Source organism: Pteronotus mesoamericanus, unplaced genomic scaffold, assembly GCF_021234165.1.
Source record: "Pteronotus mesoamericanus isolate MK-2021 breed Mesoamerican mustached bat unplaced genomic scaffold, CSHL_Meso_final contig_50, whole genome shotgun sequence".
Lineage (NCBI taxonomy): Eukaryota > Metazoa > Chordata > Mammalia > Chiroptera > Mormoopidae > Pteronotus > Pteronotus mesoamericanus.
This window is the reverse complement of record NW_026555186.1, coordinates 29619043-29634390: the sequence shown is the minus strand read 5'-3', so window position 1 is coordinate 29634390 and position 15348 is coordinate 29619043. Positions and strand designations below refer to the sequence as shown.

The 15348-nt window shown below is 39.1% G+C and overlaps 1 protein-coding gene across 1 annotated transcript in view; it reads left to right on the top strand.

Moving 5' to 3' along the window:
* Positions 1-487: 487 nt before the first annotated feature.
* TBCA (tubulin folding cofactor A) overlaps positions 488-15348 on the top strand; it is a 71341-nt gene continuing 56480 nt past the window's right edge. The window contains exon 1 of the mRNA XM_054578513.1: positions 488-652. Within this exon, the coding sequence (XP_054434488.1) occupies positions 600-652 (53 nt within the window). The 5' untranslated portion in view covers positions 488-599. The remainder of the gene's footprint in view (positions 653-15348) is intronic.

Below are 15348 nucleotides of genomic sequence, written 5' to 3'. Positions count from 1 at the left end.
TCATTTCCTTTGTGACGAACATACCTACAGGTTTTTTTGTTTGTTTTTTGCAGGGGTAGAGGGTACGGATTTTCTTGACTGCGTGCGCGATGGCAGTTTATTTTATTAAAGATACATCACTTTGACCCGTTTAATACCACATAACGACACCGAAAAAATATCTTTAGTTCAATTTGCAGGTCACTCCGTCCATTAAGCGTAATATCTCACAAAGCAATGTCACTGCCACACCAGTCTATCAGGGAGAGAACTAAAGTTTCCTAACACGCCCAGGCTCTGGCGACCGGGAAAAGTATAACTTGTGTTCACACTAAATTGAGAACTGTTCAAGCACTAAAAGAAAGGCTGTCAGAGACAAAGGCAGGTTCCGCGAGGGGACAGCAGGGCGTCTGTCGGGCACAGCGGGCCCGAGGAGTGACCCGTCCGGGACTCCCGACCCCCGCCTTCCTCGGGTGTGGCAGGGGCGCTCGGGCTGCGCCGGGGATTGCGCATGCGCGCGGGGCCTAGGCTGCTACACCGACACTACCGCCTCCTCCGCTCTGTTAGCTGCACGGTAACCACGACTCTCCGCCCCTCCTTCCCGCGGCGCTCGAGGGACCATGGCCGATCCTCGCGTGAGGCAAATCAAGATCAAAACCGGCGTGGTGAAGCGGTAAGGAGCCGCGAACGGCGCAGCCGCTAGCTCCTCCTCTCCCTCGCCTCATGGCGGCCCAAGAGGCCGGGCGGAGCGCAGGCCTGAGGCTGGCGCGGGACTCCAGGCCTCACCTGGGGCTCCGCGGCCGGCAGAGGAGCGGCGGAGACGGCGTGGGGCGCGCCCGAGCCGCAGCCCGCGGGCCAGGGCACGCCCCTCCCATTGCCTCTGTGCTCGGAATGCCAACCGCCGACTGGCGAGGGTCGCCGGCAGCCCCTGCCCTCTAGCGCCCGTGCTCTGGGAGCTGGAGGGGTGGCGGCCGCGATCCGAAGGCCAGGCCAGGCTTTGGTGGTACCTGCTGTGAGCGCGCGCCCCAGATCTCCCCGCCGACCCGCCAGGAGGGAGGCGGCCTCGGGGGATGCGCGAGCCCGTTTGGAAGTTTTGGGGGGACGCCGAGAGCAGAGCCCTCATCAAAAAACGAGACCTTGTTGTTGCCGGGTGATCTAACGTGGTAGGCGGGACTCGCAGTCTGTGAGAACTGGGGCGTGAACTTCCAGAACTCTCGCCAAACTTCTGTGGCCTAAGTCTCCCCACTCCGCTGCCCGACGCGTGCCCCAGAGGTGGTGGGACGCTGTTTAAAGAACTGCCCTCCGGAGCCCGACCCTGTCACCGGCTCTGAGTTCCTGACGGCTGTTAGACACTTCAGGGCTTAGAACTTCAGACGCAAGAGGGTCAAACTTTTTGGTGAAGAGTTCCAGGAGAAAAGATAAACAGGCTTATGAAGAAACAGGTTATTTTTCGGTAGAAATGTCTCTTCCCAGAGACAGCTGGCTTTTATCTCTTCGCCCACCTTCTGTCCCCTTTTTAACATACTGTTTGCACTAGAGGAAGGACGAGGCAAAAGAGAGAATAGATTCACTTCTTAAGGCATGGCCCCGAAGGCTTAGCGCAGTATTACACTGTGCTTTCGTAGAAGCTTTCAGTACTATGGAGGCAGTAAGGGAATGGTGTGAGCGGTAGTTGAATGCACAGTCTCTTCTGAAGTGAAACTGCTTGGGTTCACATCTTAATCCTGCCATTTATTATGTATTGTTGACTGTATTACACTTTGCACTGTTCCTCAGTTTCCTCGCTTGTGAAATGGAGAAAGTACCCACCTCCTGCAGTTTTTGCATGGAGTGTCTGCTGTGCGTACTCTGCATACTGTTTAACACAGCATGTGGCAATAGCCGGTGGCTAGTAAGTGTTAACTAATAATATTGTTTGTATTCTCGTTTTACAGATGAGAAACTGAGGTTTAATGAAGTTGAAATAGAAAAATCAAACTTGTCTAAGATCACTGTGTCCTAGTTAGTGGCAGAGCAGGGAAAGAAGCAAGGTGTCTGTTCTACAACTTTCTGTTTGAAGTACAACGCTTTAAAAAAGAGTATTTTTAAAAATGCGTGATAATAGGAGAATTGCAGTATATAAATTACTTTTTTTCAATTACAGTTTGAGATATATAATTGAAAATGTAAATGATTTGTACTATTACTCACCCCAGAGTTCTGTTGTTCACTTTGGTAGACTTACTTTGGTTATGTAATTTTTGTAAATCTATTTAGTAGAAGTACTGGGGTATAATGAAAAATGACTTCTAATGGTAGATTTCCATTAACTACCTACATGACTTTGTCATTTCTCATCTTAATAATCTATGCTAGTGTATGAAATTACTCAGTTCAAGTAGTTATGAGCTTACAATACATATTCTAGAGAAAACAAACTCATTTAGATAATAAGCCAATATTTTAGGCTTTCAAAAATCCCCAAGTACTATGGAAACTGCTTGGAAATAAAGTTTAGCCTTCAGCTTATTTCAATAATAGAACATTATCAAACTTTATAAGTTTAATCACTTTTGTGAAACCCTCACAATTTACTGTGTCTCAAATTATTTATAAATTAATGGAAATGCCTATCATACATTTTTTTCATGGCTTTTTTGTTGACATTTTGGCGTAGAGTTTCCCATATGTACTAAAATGAGATGTGCTGTTATTTTAAAAAAAACCTTTAAAGCTCTATTTTAGGTGTTTATTACACATATTTTGCTTTGGTAGATAACTATCTAAATCTGTAAATATTTTTTCTCTCTCTGTCTCTCTCTTGTTATTTTTCTCCTGAAATTTATTTTAACTCTTTCCATCTTCTGCCTTAGCATCCTGTTTTTAAAATTCTCCATTTTACCTCAGCAAAGGAAATAAATAATTAATAGCAACATATTAATGATTGCTGGAGCTGAATGACCATGGGGCTTCATTATAGTCTTTATATGTTTAAAATTTTTCATAATAAAAGAATTTTAAAGGTATATATTTTTCTCTTCTCTCCAATTTTAGTTTCAAAGACTTCTTGATTAGGTTCATGATTCAGATGTGCATGTGGTTTTGTGAATAGGATTCTGTTCATTGGTTTCATAAAACAATGGTCTAAAATCCAATTTCTGTTCTCATCACCTTTTTTCTCGTCAGATGCTCATTTCCCATAGCTGCATTTCTCTTCAGAAGTCACAATTTTTATTTGGAAGAAGAGATTTAAAGTCGTCATTCACACCCCTAAGTCCTTCAGTTTTCTCTCCAGGATTTGACAGCCACTAGAAATATATTCTAGGTATTTGGGTAGTCTATACTAGGGAGGGTGCATTCTTAGAGTTTAGTGTCTGATTAAATCCGCTAGAATCCTTCAGGTGATCCAGAAGTGTCCTTTAGTGGGTTTTTGAAAGAAATCTGGGCAGGCAGGTGGAATGTTACAGGAGGATGGGAACAGGCAATAAATAGATAGTGGTTTGGCAGTAGGGAGCCCAGACAGTGAGTGGAAAATGAGTGTTTCAGCATGTTGACAAAATAGTGGAAAGCAGGCTAGTGACTGGAAGCCATGTTAGAAATGGAAGTAGAAATAAATTTCAAGGGCATTATTTTAGGCCTTAGTCTTAGAGAAACTTAATCAAAGAGAAACTTTGTTACCTTACATGGCAACAAAGGCAAAGTATCTGATTTTTGAAAATGGATTTTGAGAACAAGAAAAGAGTACCATTACTAGGAATGGCTTATAAAGTGAGAGTTGGACAGGAATGAGGCTGACTTGGTCCTGAGTCTCTGACTCCTAGGACTTCTTAAATACCCTCTTCCCAGCAACAGGATATTTTTCCAGGATTAATTCTGGCTGTGAAACTCGAGAGATGTGTGCATTACAGGCTGGATAGGTAATTATACTAAGCTCCTTCAAGCAGCAGCCTTTGTTCACATGTGACTCACTGTTAGTTGGTACTAGTTGGTTGGTTTGGGTCTGGCAGACTCTTCTTAAAGATTTGGATCCGTGTTCCAGGAAGATTGCTGGACCTACTGATACCTGTGAGTGTGTCACAGCTAACCTTGTAACCTTATCAGGGAGTTACCAAATATTACTCCAGTTTTCTTCTCCAATGCACAACTGTAAAATCCACCTGCCCCCCCTTTTTAATGTCTAGGTGGCCTCAATACCCTGGTTTATGTAGTAGGAATAAAGGGTTTTCAAGCATGTGGAATGTTCATTGCTGAAACTGGGAAAGATCCAGGCAAACCAGAAGGATTAGTATTCATACTTCTCTAACCAGTTAACATAGCACTGTTTTCTGTGTTATTTGGAGACTATTTGCTGATAGTGTAACTGTAAATTGAATGTTGTACCTTACTTAAATTAATATTTAAATGCATTCTGTAAATATGAATCCATGCCAGAGTACCTTTCCCCCCCTGCTATTGATTTAAACAGTGACTTGGAAAATAATTTTCACTAAAGTAGAAAATGTAGAATTGATGTTTTGAATGTTCACAAGGTCTCTCAACTAAATAACATGTCCACAATAAGTTTCCAAATAAGATTTGTGTTAATTTTCTTTTTTAACCAGAGGTATGGTACATTCAAAAAATTCTTCTACAAGTTGTAGGAAATGTTTTACATTTAACATAAAAGGTTATTTAATAACTTTAAAGGCAACTTAGTTTCAATAAAGCCTGCAAAACTAGCCCACTGGTGAGTGAATTAATTGATTAAAATACTTTCTTAAGTATATCTTTTTGTAACTGTTTTAGATTGCTATTGGCTTAAAATCCAATGTGAACAAAGAATGTTAGGCCATTGGAAATAGCACTGACTTTGGCCCATAGTTTTCCCCTGATTAAATGAAAGTGACACCAGTAGATTAGAAAGAGACTAGCACAATTCACACTGCAATTGTGTTAGTTTAACTTTAACAATCTTTTAACACTCTTGTTTAAATGTAGCTGACATACCATAATTACAAATCTACAAGCCTTGATTATAGAATTTTACATCATGAATCTGTGGGGAAATTGTATTGATTTTTTTTTTTTTTTTTAATAAAGCAAGGGCCTTTCCTAAACTGGCAACTTCCAAGTTTGTTTATACCTATACCTCTGCTATGTAACTTTATGATTTATATATCTTATATACATACACATATGTATTATACGCTGTGTACAAAAGGCATAAAAACAACATAAATGGTAAGTAAAATCTCCATGTTGTTTGTTCAATTTATATATACATATATTTGTCATAATGATGTACATTTTATATACATACTAAATATATATTATATTGACATAAAAGTCAAAAATACAAATGACACATGTACTTATGTAGACATAGAGATACAGTTTTTCCACTTTGACTTTAGCTGTTTATACACTTCTCATATTTAAAGGAAAGATGGGTAGAAATATGGTGGATAGTATCTGGGAGAGGTTAAGGACCTATTCCTGTAAATTATTCCTGTAAGCTTTTGTAGAACTGTTATTTTCTTTTTTATTTCTTTACATCATACCCTTTTTGAGTGGCCAACTTCCAAAATGGCCAACTTCCTACCTTGATATTTAGCCAACTCCTTTTGGAATTTCTGTAATATATGCATTTCTGCAAAGTGATAGAGGCAATGTCAAAATGGATTACAGGTGGTCAGCTCTTCACCACCTTCTGCCAGCTACTTGGCAAGCAATGACTCTCAGGAGCTACACAGCTGGCAACCAGCTGTCTCTTCAAGCTGGGAAGGGAGAAAGATAAGGCCACTGATGACCATTGTTTTTCCAACACAAACTATTATTCTGCAAGTTGAATGTGGGAATGAAAGATCTTTTGACTCTTCCGTGTGAACTGTGAATGTGTTCTGTGAATGTGTTTTCAGTGCATTTTTTTGTCTGGTAGGAAATTTCAAAAATTTGTAGTAAGCAAATTTGAAAAATTTTATTATAATAGTTGAGAACCCTTAGAAAATAAATGCTTAAATGTGTGATCTCTTCCATTTCTAACAATATATTTATAGAACATAATTTCTATTGTGATGTTGTTTTATGTGCCCAGATAGGGCTGATTTTTAAATAGCACCATAGATCTGAATGATGCAAGATCATTTATTAATCAGGTACGTTGGAAGTGCTTCTTTCTGAGTCCATTTCTCTCTTCCTCTACCTTTTCACTCCTAGGTAATTACTATTTTGAATTTGGTCTTTATCATTCCCATGCACATTTAAAATTTTTAAATTTATATGTAGATATACATAAACCATATTATAGTATTGTTCTGCTCCCTTAACAACTTTGTGTGAAGAGAGACAGACACACACATAGGAACTGGTCGTATCAGTTATCTCCTACGAGAGAAGCTGTATAACTGGAGGACAGGGGTGGAGGGAATTCTTACCATTTTGAATCATGTGTTACCTATAGGAACATTTCTAGAATTTTTTGTGCATGTTACTGTTTTTGAGATGTTGTCATGTTGAAACATATAGCTCTAATTCATTCTCTTGTGTCTTTTTTTTTACTTTATTGTTGAATGATATTTAGTTTTACCTTTTTTCACCCAGCTTTTTTTATAAATGATGCTACCATATACTTTATTAAATATGGCCCCTAGTGCACATACATAACAGTTAGTGGAAGGCAGAATTTCCCAAGCAGTGAGCCCTGAATGGATTGCAGGTATATGGAGGTATAGTTCTCTTTCTGGATGGCCAGGTATGGCCAAGAACAGCTATGGGTGAAGAGACTTTCAGACAGAAGGAACAGTAAATACAAAGGCTTCTAAAGAGAATAAGGTTCGCCTGTTTGAGGAGGAGCCACCAAGTGAGAAGAGGTGCCACTCTGCTAAGTAGGAGAAAGAAGGTAAAGACCTTACAGGACCTAGTGTGTAAGGACTTGAGATCAGGTGTCAGATCAGATGTCACCACCTCTGTAAGAGTTTCCTAGCTGTCTCCAAAGTTAGTGCTTCCTTCTCTGTGTTCTCAAAGAACTTTGTAGTTTTCACTAAGAGTACTAGAAATACATTTAACTATCTGTTCCATCCACTGTACTGTTGGGTTCGAAAGTATGGGCTAGAGATCCCTTGGAGTCCCCAGTACCTTTTCAGGGTATCTGCAAGGTCAAAGTTACATAGAAACTGTGACATTATTTGCATTTTTCACTTTCACTTGTTCATAGCTGTACAATGAAGTTTTCCAAATGTGTTATGTGATAATTGGAACAGATTGAATGCAGAAGTGGATACAAGAGTTCAGATGCTTTTTGGGAAAATATAATTATGTTTCATAAAAATATGTTTTTGTTGACATGTACATTTATTTCTAAGTGGATTGACTAAATCTTTAATTTAAAAAATGTTTTACATTAAGTTTTAATTTCTAGTACAGTAAATATCAATAGACATAATTCACATAAGCAAAAGCTCCTTGGGTCCTGTGGTATGTGATTTATAATAAACACGTATTTGGTCTTTCTCCCCGTTTTTGACACAGATCTCCTAAAACCCTTGGAATTTCCTAAGTGAAACAGAAAGAGTGACATAAAAGGTCTATTTTGTTCAGTTGATGAGGCAACTTTTGGAAAGCCCCTAGGTTACCAAAGATTGGGGGCTACTGCCAGAGAAACCTATTGGTTCAAGAATTGGAACTTTTAGTCCCACCCACTGACCTCTGGGGTAGGGAAAGGCATTAGAGGTTAAATCATTCACCTGTGGCCAATGACTTAATCAATCATGCCTATGTAATGAAGCTGCCATAAAAACCCGAAAAGACAGATTCGGAGAGCTTCCAGGTTGCTGAACCAGAAAGCATTTACTTGCCACTATGCCAGGCCCCAGTTCCAGGGGGACAGAAGCTTCTACTCAGGAGCTCACCCTATATATCTCTCTTCACCTGGCTGTTGATTTGTAATCTTTAATAGCCTTTGTAATAAACCAGTAATCTAGTGAGTACATTGGTCCTGAGTTCTGTGAACAACTCTAGCAAATTAATTGAACAAAAGAGAAAGGTTTTTGGAATCTTTGATTTATAGCCCTTGGTCTGAAGAACAGATAACAACATGAGCTTTCAGTTGGCATCTGAAGTAGGGACAGTCTTGTGGGACTGAGCCCTGAACCTGTGGAATCTGATACTGAAGAGTATAAAGGTGTTTTGAGACCAAAGAGTTTGAGGACCACTGCACTGTAACAGTAATTCTCTAAACTTTATTATGTAAAAGGATCAACCTGGGTACCTTTAAAAAGACATTTTACCCAGACTGTACCCCTTAAAATTCTAATTCTATAGGTAAGTGTAGGGCAGGATCCAAGAATTTCTATGTGTAACAAACATTTGTGTAATTTAATTTGTATGTATTCCTCTAACCACATTTTGAGAATCATTGTATAACTGAGCTTCTGGAGTGGTTCTACCTTTTATCCATGATTCTACCTTTAGTATACTGTCTAGTATATAGTAGGTGCTCAGCAGGGTTTATTGAATGACTGGATGGGTGTTGAGGGTAGAGTTAAGATCCAAGTGAAGTTAAGCAAGATGTTTTCTTTCTAAGAATGGAGAATCTAAATTGGGTTAACTAGTAATTACTTTGTTATGTGAAAAAAAAGCAACAGATTTTTGTATTGGTTTTATTTAATTCTAACATAAGATAAAAGAAATCACTCAAATACCTTATTTATATTATTAGTGAATGAAGTATTTCACATATATTTTTCCCATTGTGGAGACCCCTCTATTAGTGTTAAAACTATTTTTTAAGATATTTTTATGGAAAAATTTCCTCAAATATGTACTCAGTTCATCAGATTACACTGAACTGATCTGTAATGAGTTTTTCTCCACAGCTGGGGTGAATATTGCTACAGAGTTTTAAAAATTGTTGAACATGGAATTAAAAATAAAGATGGAGAAAGTAAGATAAGGAATGGATCCAAATTGTTGCCCCAGCAATATTTTCTTTCTTTGGATCTTAGTTGCACAGAATTGAATTAATTTTAATTCTTGGTTTATGCCCCACACTCATTATTGGTTCATGCATGGCCCTCTTTTATTTGTTGTATGCCTGTATTTATTTACTTTTAAATATATTTATAATATGAACACACCTAACACAAGAACCAAAATAGTTATAATAATTAATTTTGTGCTCCTCTCCTCACCTGAGGTAACTATTATTTTTAATATAATGTTTATTATTACTTTGCTTTTTTATTTACCATAATTTTATTATTTGTATATTACTAGGAAGTATATCATTTAGATATTTTTTAATTTGTGTAATGGATATCTTCTGGGACTTAACTATTTCTCATTCAATATTATGTTGGTAAGATTTATCAATGTTTTTACATTTAGATACAGTACCTTTGTTTTTGACTGCTATGTAATATTCCATTGTGTGATAATACCACAATTTACTTATCCATTCTTCTATCAGTGGGCATTTGTATTGTTCCTGTTTTTGTTTCTATGTACATTCTTGTTCACGTCTTTGTTAATGACATATGAGAGTTTTTCTTGTGTATTTATTCAGAGATGGAATGTTGATGCCGTAAGATATGTGAGTGTTCAACTTAATCAGATAATGTCAAATTGTTTTTCTAAGGGATTCTACTGTTTTCCATTCTTAACTGCATTATATGAGAGGTCCTTTCATGATCCACATTCTCTCCAAAGCTTGGTAGACATCTTAATTTTATTCTAATAATACTGTTTTGTTTACTCTTCATTTTATAAAAAAAAAAAAAACCCTTAAATTATTTTGATTATCTTTTTAAACAAACATCCCCACAGATAAAGAGAGACAGTGGGGTTGTGAGGTTCCAGCCCACAGCCTCATACTTAATCACGTCCTTCCTCCTTGTGTAGAATAATATTTATGCCTCAGGCAACCAGCGTTTTTACCTGGTAGGAAGTCTGGTCCTTTGAAAAGGGCAATCCTGTCCATTTCTAGGATTGTACTTTCAGTGTAGGATACCTGGGAGGTGAAGGGTAGGCCTGCAGATAACAGGTCTAGACAGTGGGGTCCTGAAAGCCCTCTTGGTGCTGGGTCATTCAGGAGCTGAAGCCATAGAAGATGAACAGTATTACTTTTCAAAGATTCTTTTCCAGTTATTGATAGTATTTTAATTATTTTTTTCCAGTTTTGTTGAGCTAGAATTGACATATAACATTGTTTTAGTTCAAGGTATACAGCATAATGATTTGAAATATGTATATATTGCAAAATGATTGCTACAGTAAGTTGAATTATCATCAGTCATTTCACAGTTATATTATTGTGAAAAAATTTTTAATGTTTACTCTCTTAGCAACTTTCAAATATACACTACAGTATTGTTAACGATAGCCATGAGGCTGTATATTACATCCCCAGAATCTATTTATAACTGGAGGTTTTTACCATTTGGCTCCCTTCACCCATTTTCCACACCCCTTTCTCTTCCGAATCCCTTGCCTCTAGAAATGACCAGTGTGTTCTTTTTTTCTATGAGTTTTGTTATTTTAGGGATTTCCTTCCTTCCCTGAGAGAGAGAGAGAGAGAGAGAGAGAGAGAGAGAGAGTGTGTGTGTGTGTGTGTGTGTGTAAATTCTGCTGTTGCTTCAGGCTCGACTTTGGCCCCCTTGATTCCCTTCATTTCAGTGTCCTGTTCAGGTCTGATCCTCTATATCAGCAGTCCCCAACCTTTTTGGCACCAGGGACTGGTTTCATGGAACACATTTTTTTCCACAGAGCAGGGGATGGCTCTATGGCATGCCACCAGATGCAGCTTAATTGTCACTTGCCACTCAGTGATAGGATTTTAATATGAGTTTGCAAGCAATTGATATATTATGGCCTCTGTGCAGTCAAGCCTCTCTGCTAATGATACTCTGTATTTGCAGCCACTCACCAGTGCTAGCATCATCACCTCAGCTCCACCTCAGTTCACCAGGCATTAGCTTCTCATAAGGAGTGTGCAACCTAGATCCCTCCCATACACAATTCACAGTAGGGTTCATGCTCCCATGAGAATCTAATGCTGCTGTTGATCTGACAGGAGGCGGTAATGCAAGAGATGGAGCAGCTGTAACTACAGATGAAGCTTCTCTCTCTCTGTTCACCTCCTGCTGTGTGGCAGGTTCCTAACAGGTTGGGGACCCCTGCTGTGTAACACAAGTAGAGGACAATGTTGTCTTCCTTAATTCTTTCCCCTCACTTGCCAACTATTTTTGTCCAGCTTAGTGCTGTTCTTTAGTTAGGGTGGATGGGAGAGAAGGAGGAGGAAAGGACAGAAAAACCCATTTTGCCTTGAAATCCTAATTCTTTGTTCTGACAGACTCTGTACTTTCTTCTGTTCCAGTCCCTTATCCTACCTCCTAGGATGTAGAAGAGTCAATACTTCTGTAGCAAGGACTGCAGTAAATTAAGAGGCATTCTTGGCATCCAGGTTGAATTCTGATTTGTTTTCCTTATTAGAAACATAATTATTCAGGGTATACAGAGTATTCTGTGGGAAATGTTTCATACATATTGAAATACTAAAATAGGGTTAGTATTTCATGGACATTGAAATACTATTTCAATGGGACATTTCGTGGGACAGCTTATGAAGCTTAACATCAAGTTTAACATTTTTCCTTTGGAAGACAGGCCTATTGAGATCTCTAAAAACTTGATGATAATAAACATCTTTGTAGTATAACAGAGTCCCTAATAGGAGAATGCTTGAATTATATTGTGTAATAACTTGGTTTCATGTTTACTTTAAATTTTTTTCTGTCTCTTGCTTTTTCTCTTTACTTTTTTATTATTTTTTATTTATGAATCATATTAATTCTATTATAGTTGTCTCAATTTTTCCCCCTTTACCCTCTCCACCCAACCCACCCCCATCCCCCACTCCCACAGTCAATTCCCACTCTGTTGTCCATGTCCATGGGTCAATCATACATGTTCTTTGTCTAGTCCCTTCCCCTTCTTTCCACCATATTCCTCTTTCCTCCTCCTCTCTGGTCACTTTCAGTCTGCTCCATGTTTCCGTGCCTGTGGTTTATTTTGTTCATTAGTTTATTTTGTTGAATAGAGTCCACTTATAGGTGAGATCATACGGTAATTGTCTTTCATCAACTGGCTTATTTCACTTAGCTTAATATTCTCCACTTCCATCCATGTTGTCGCAAAAAGTAGGAGTCCCATCTCTCTCTCTTTCTTTCTTAAGTGTAGATTGATTTTATTCATTTTTTTGAATGTCAGTTAATTATAAAATATTTAAAAAATTTAAAACCATTATAAAGTCTCAGCAATTAAACAACATGACACCAGCACAGAAATAATCAAGTAGATCAATGAAATATACTGAACATTCTAGAGACAAACATATATATCTGATTAATATATGTATGATTAAGTTGGTATTTCAAATCAATGGAGAAAATAAGGCTTATTCCACAAATAAGGTGCGTGGACCACTATTACTTGACATAAAGCAAATATAGAACCCTATTTCACACATTATACAAGAAATATTCAGGTGAGTTAAAAATCAGTCTAGGAGTAGAATCTAAGGAGTTTTAGAAGAAAGAACTAATATTTTTCATGACCTGAAGTAAAATATTCAAACCCAGAAGCTATAAAGTAAATATTGACACTATGACTATATTAAACATTTAACTATATAGTAATATACATATAAAAAAAAGTTAAAGGACAAGGAATAGAATAGAAAAGTATTTGCAACACATCTAAAACATGGTTAATAGGTTTTTTGTTTCTTGTGGGGTTTTTAGGGAAAAAAGTTCTACAAACCTTTAGTCAATAAATGGGTAAAGAATACCAAAAAGTCATTTAAAGCCTTTTTTAAAAAAATAGTAGAAATAGGCAAGAAATATACAAAAACAGGTTTAGTTCCAACAAACAGTAAAGGAACAATTAAAATAACATCATTGTCACAATCAGATTAATGAGTATTAAAAATATTGGTAATATCAAGTATTGGCAACTCTGAAAGGAACTAGGTATTCACAGAAACTTTTTCTTCCCCTTAAAGCAGTCCTGTTAGCATATTTTGCAGTGCTGGTTTGGTGGAGGTGAATTCTTTTAAGCCTTTTGTCTGGGAAATTCCTTATTTCACCTTCCATTTTAATTGAGAGCCTTGCTGGGGCGAGCAGTCTTGGTTGCAGGCCTTTGCTTTTAATGACTTGGAATATTTCTTGCCATTCCCTTCTGGCTTGCAGTGTTTCTTTTGAGAAGTCAGCTGCTAGCCGTAACAGGGCTCCCTTATATGTTACTACCTCTTTCTCTCTCGCTTTAGGATTCTCTGTTTTTCTTTGATATTTGCCATTTTAATATGATGTGTCTTGGAGTAGGCCTCATTGGGTTCCTCTTGAATGGGACCCTGTGTGCTTCCTGGACTTATGTGATTTTTTTCTCTCCTTAAATGAGGGAAGTTTTCCACTATTACTTTTTCAAACAGGTTCTCTATCCCTTCCTCATCCTCTGCCTTCTGGTATCCCTATTATACAGATATTATTACGTTTCAGGTTGTCCTGCATTTCCCTCAACGCCTCTTCTTTCTTTTTTAGTCTTTTTTCATTTTCTTGCTCCTTCTGGGAGCTTTTTTCTACCTTGTCCTCCAGGTCGCTGATTTGGTCCTCAGCTTCATCTAGCCTGCTTTGGATTCCTTCTACTGGGTTCTTCAATTCAGAAATTGTATCCTTCATTTCCTCTTGTCTCTTATTGATAGTTTCTGTGTCCTTTCTCATGCGGATATAGTTTGCAGTAAGTTCCTCATAGTTGCCTTGTAGTTTCTTGTAATTGTCTCTGAGCTCACTGAGCTTCCTTAGAACCGTTGTTTGGACTCAATATCTGATAATTTACTTGCCTCTATTTCAGTTAGTTCTCTTTGTGGGGATTCCTCCTTTCCCTTTGAGTGGGGCATATTTCTTTGTCCTCCCATTATTTGTGAGACTCTTCTCTTTTGCATCTGATTCTTAAGTTGATCTGTCTTGATTTCCTGACTTTGTGGTGTGAACTTCTATGGTAGGGGACCGCTATTTTTACTTTCTGGATCTGCCTCTGATGATGTCAGATGTTGACCCTGTCTGACCTTAGGCAGTCTGTTCCAGACTTCCAGGAATCTGCTGTCTGTGGCTAGGTCCTTCAGTTGTTCATCTATTCACTCTGCACTCAGCAGGGCGCCTTAGATAGCTCAGTGCAGGGTGGAGTCCCTTCTAGGGGCGAGGTTATTGGGTCCTTTCACGCTGCTGCTGTATGGGGGAGGAGTCAGCACTGAGATCCTGCCGGCTACTCTCTCAGTTCTCTTCCCAAAGCCTCCATCCCCAGTCTCTCCTCAAGTGTCACCAAACCTCTCTGCGTCCCCTTTAGCCAGGGATCTACTGTCTGTGGCTGCCACTCTGCACTCAGCAGGCAGCTTAGACAGCACAGGGTGGTGGGGTGGAATCCCACCTGGGGGCAGGGCTACTGGGTCCTTTGACGCTGGTGCTGCTCAGAGGGAGTGGTCTCTTCCTCAGCAAAACAGCTGCTGCTGCATAGGGGATGAGTCAGCCTTGAGATCCCGCCTGGCTATTCTCTCAGTTCTCTCCCCAAAGCCTCCTTCCCAGCCTTGTCATGCGTCTCTAGCCCACTCTGCCCCTTCCTTTGCCAGAGACCAGGGTAAGTGGCTGCAAATAAAAATTTTGCATTGGCCCTATAGAAGGCTCTTTGCGTCTCCAGCCTACTGTCTCTGGCAGAGAGCAACCCTGCCACTTTTCACAGGGGGCTGTTTTCTGTGTACTTTTTGGGCTCTGTTGCTGTGGGCTAGAGATCCCTGATTGTGGTTTAGACCCTGCTGTTCTCAGGAGGATCCAGCTGGTCAATTCAATATCCTTCTGGTGTTGCTGCTCGTGGGCGGCCCGCCCACCTTGTCAGGTCTGTACCACACTCCTTACCAGTTAGATTGCGCTAAAGCCAATTCTTCTGTCTCTGAGGTTACAAGGCTCCTCTCTCGCTCTTGTTCAGTTGTTTGTTCCAGGTGATTTCTCCACAGTTTAGTTTTAATTCCAGGTTGGTTCTCGGAGGAGGTCAGTGTGACTTCCACTCACTCCTCCACCATCTTGATTCTCCTGTCACTTGCTTTTATATAAAATTGTCAGCCATCAGTGTGTCTCTCTTTCTTTCTGCATCTGATAACTTTTACCTGTCACTATTATTTTTGCTACTGCTAACCTATTTTAGTGGAACTCAGACTGTTCACTTGTTTCTGGATAGTGATGTGAAATTTAGATTGTCAGAAGTATGCTCTCTGATTTGATTTACTTGGTCTAGTTTTTCTGTCTCTAGTCACCATAATATAGTACATTAATCTACAGTAGAATATAAGCTACATGAAGACGAGGACACGTT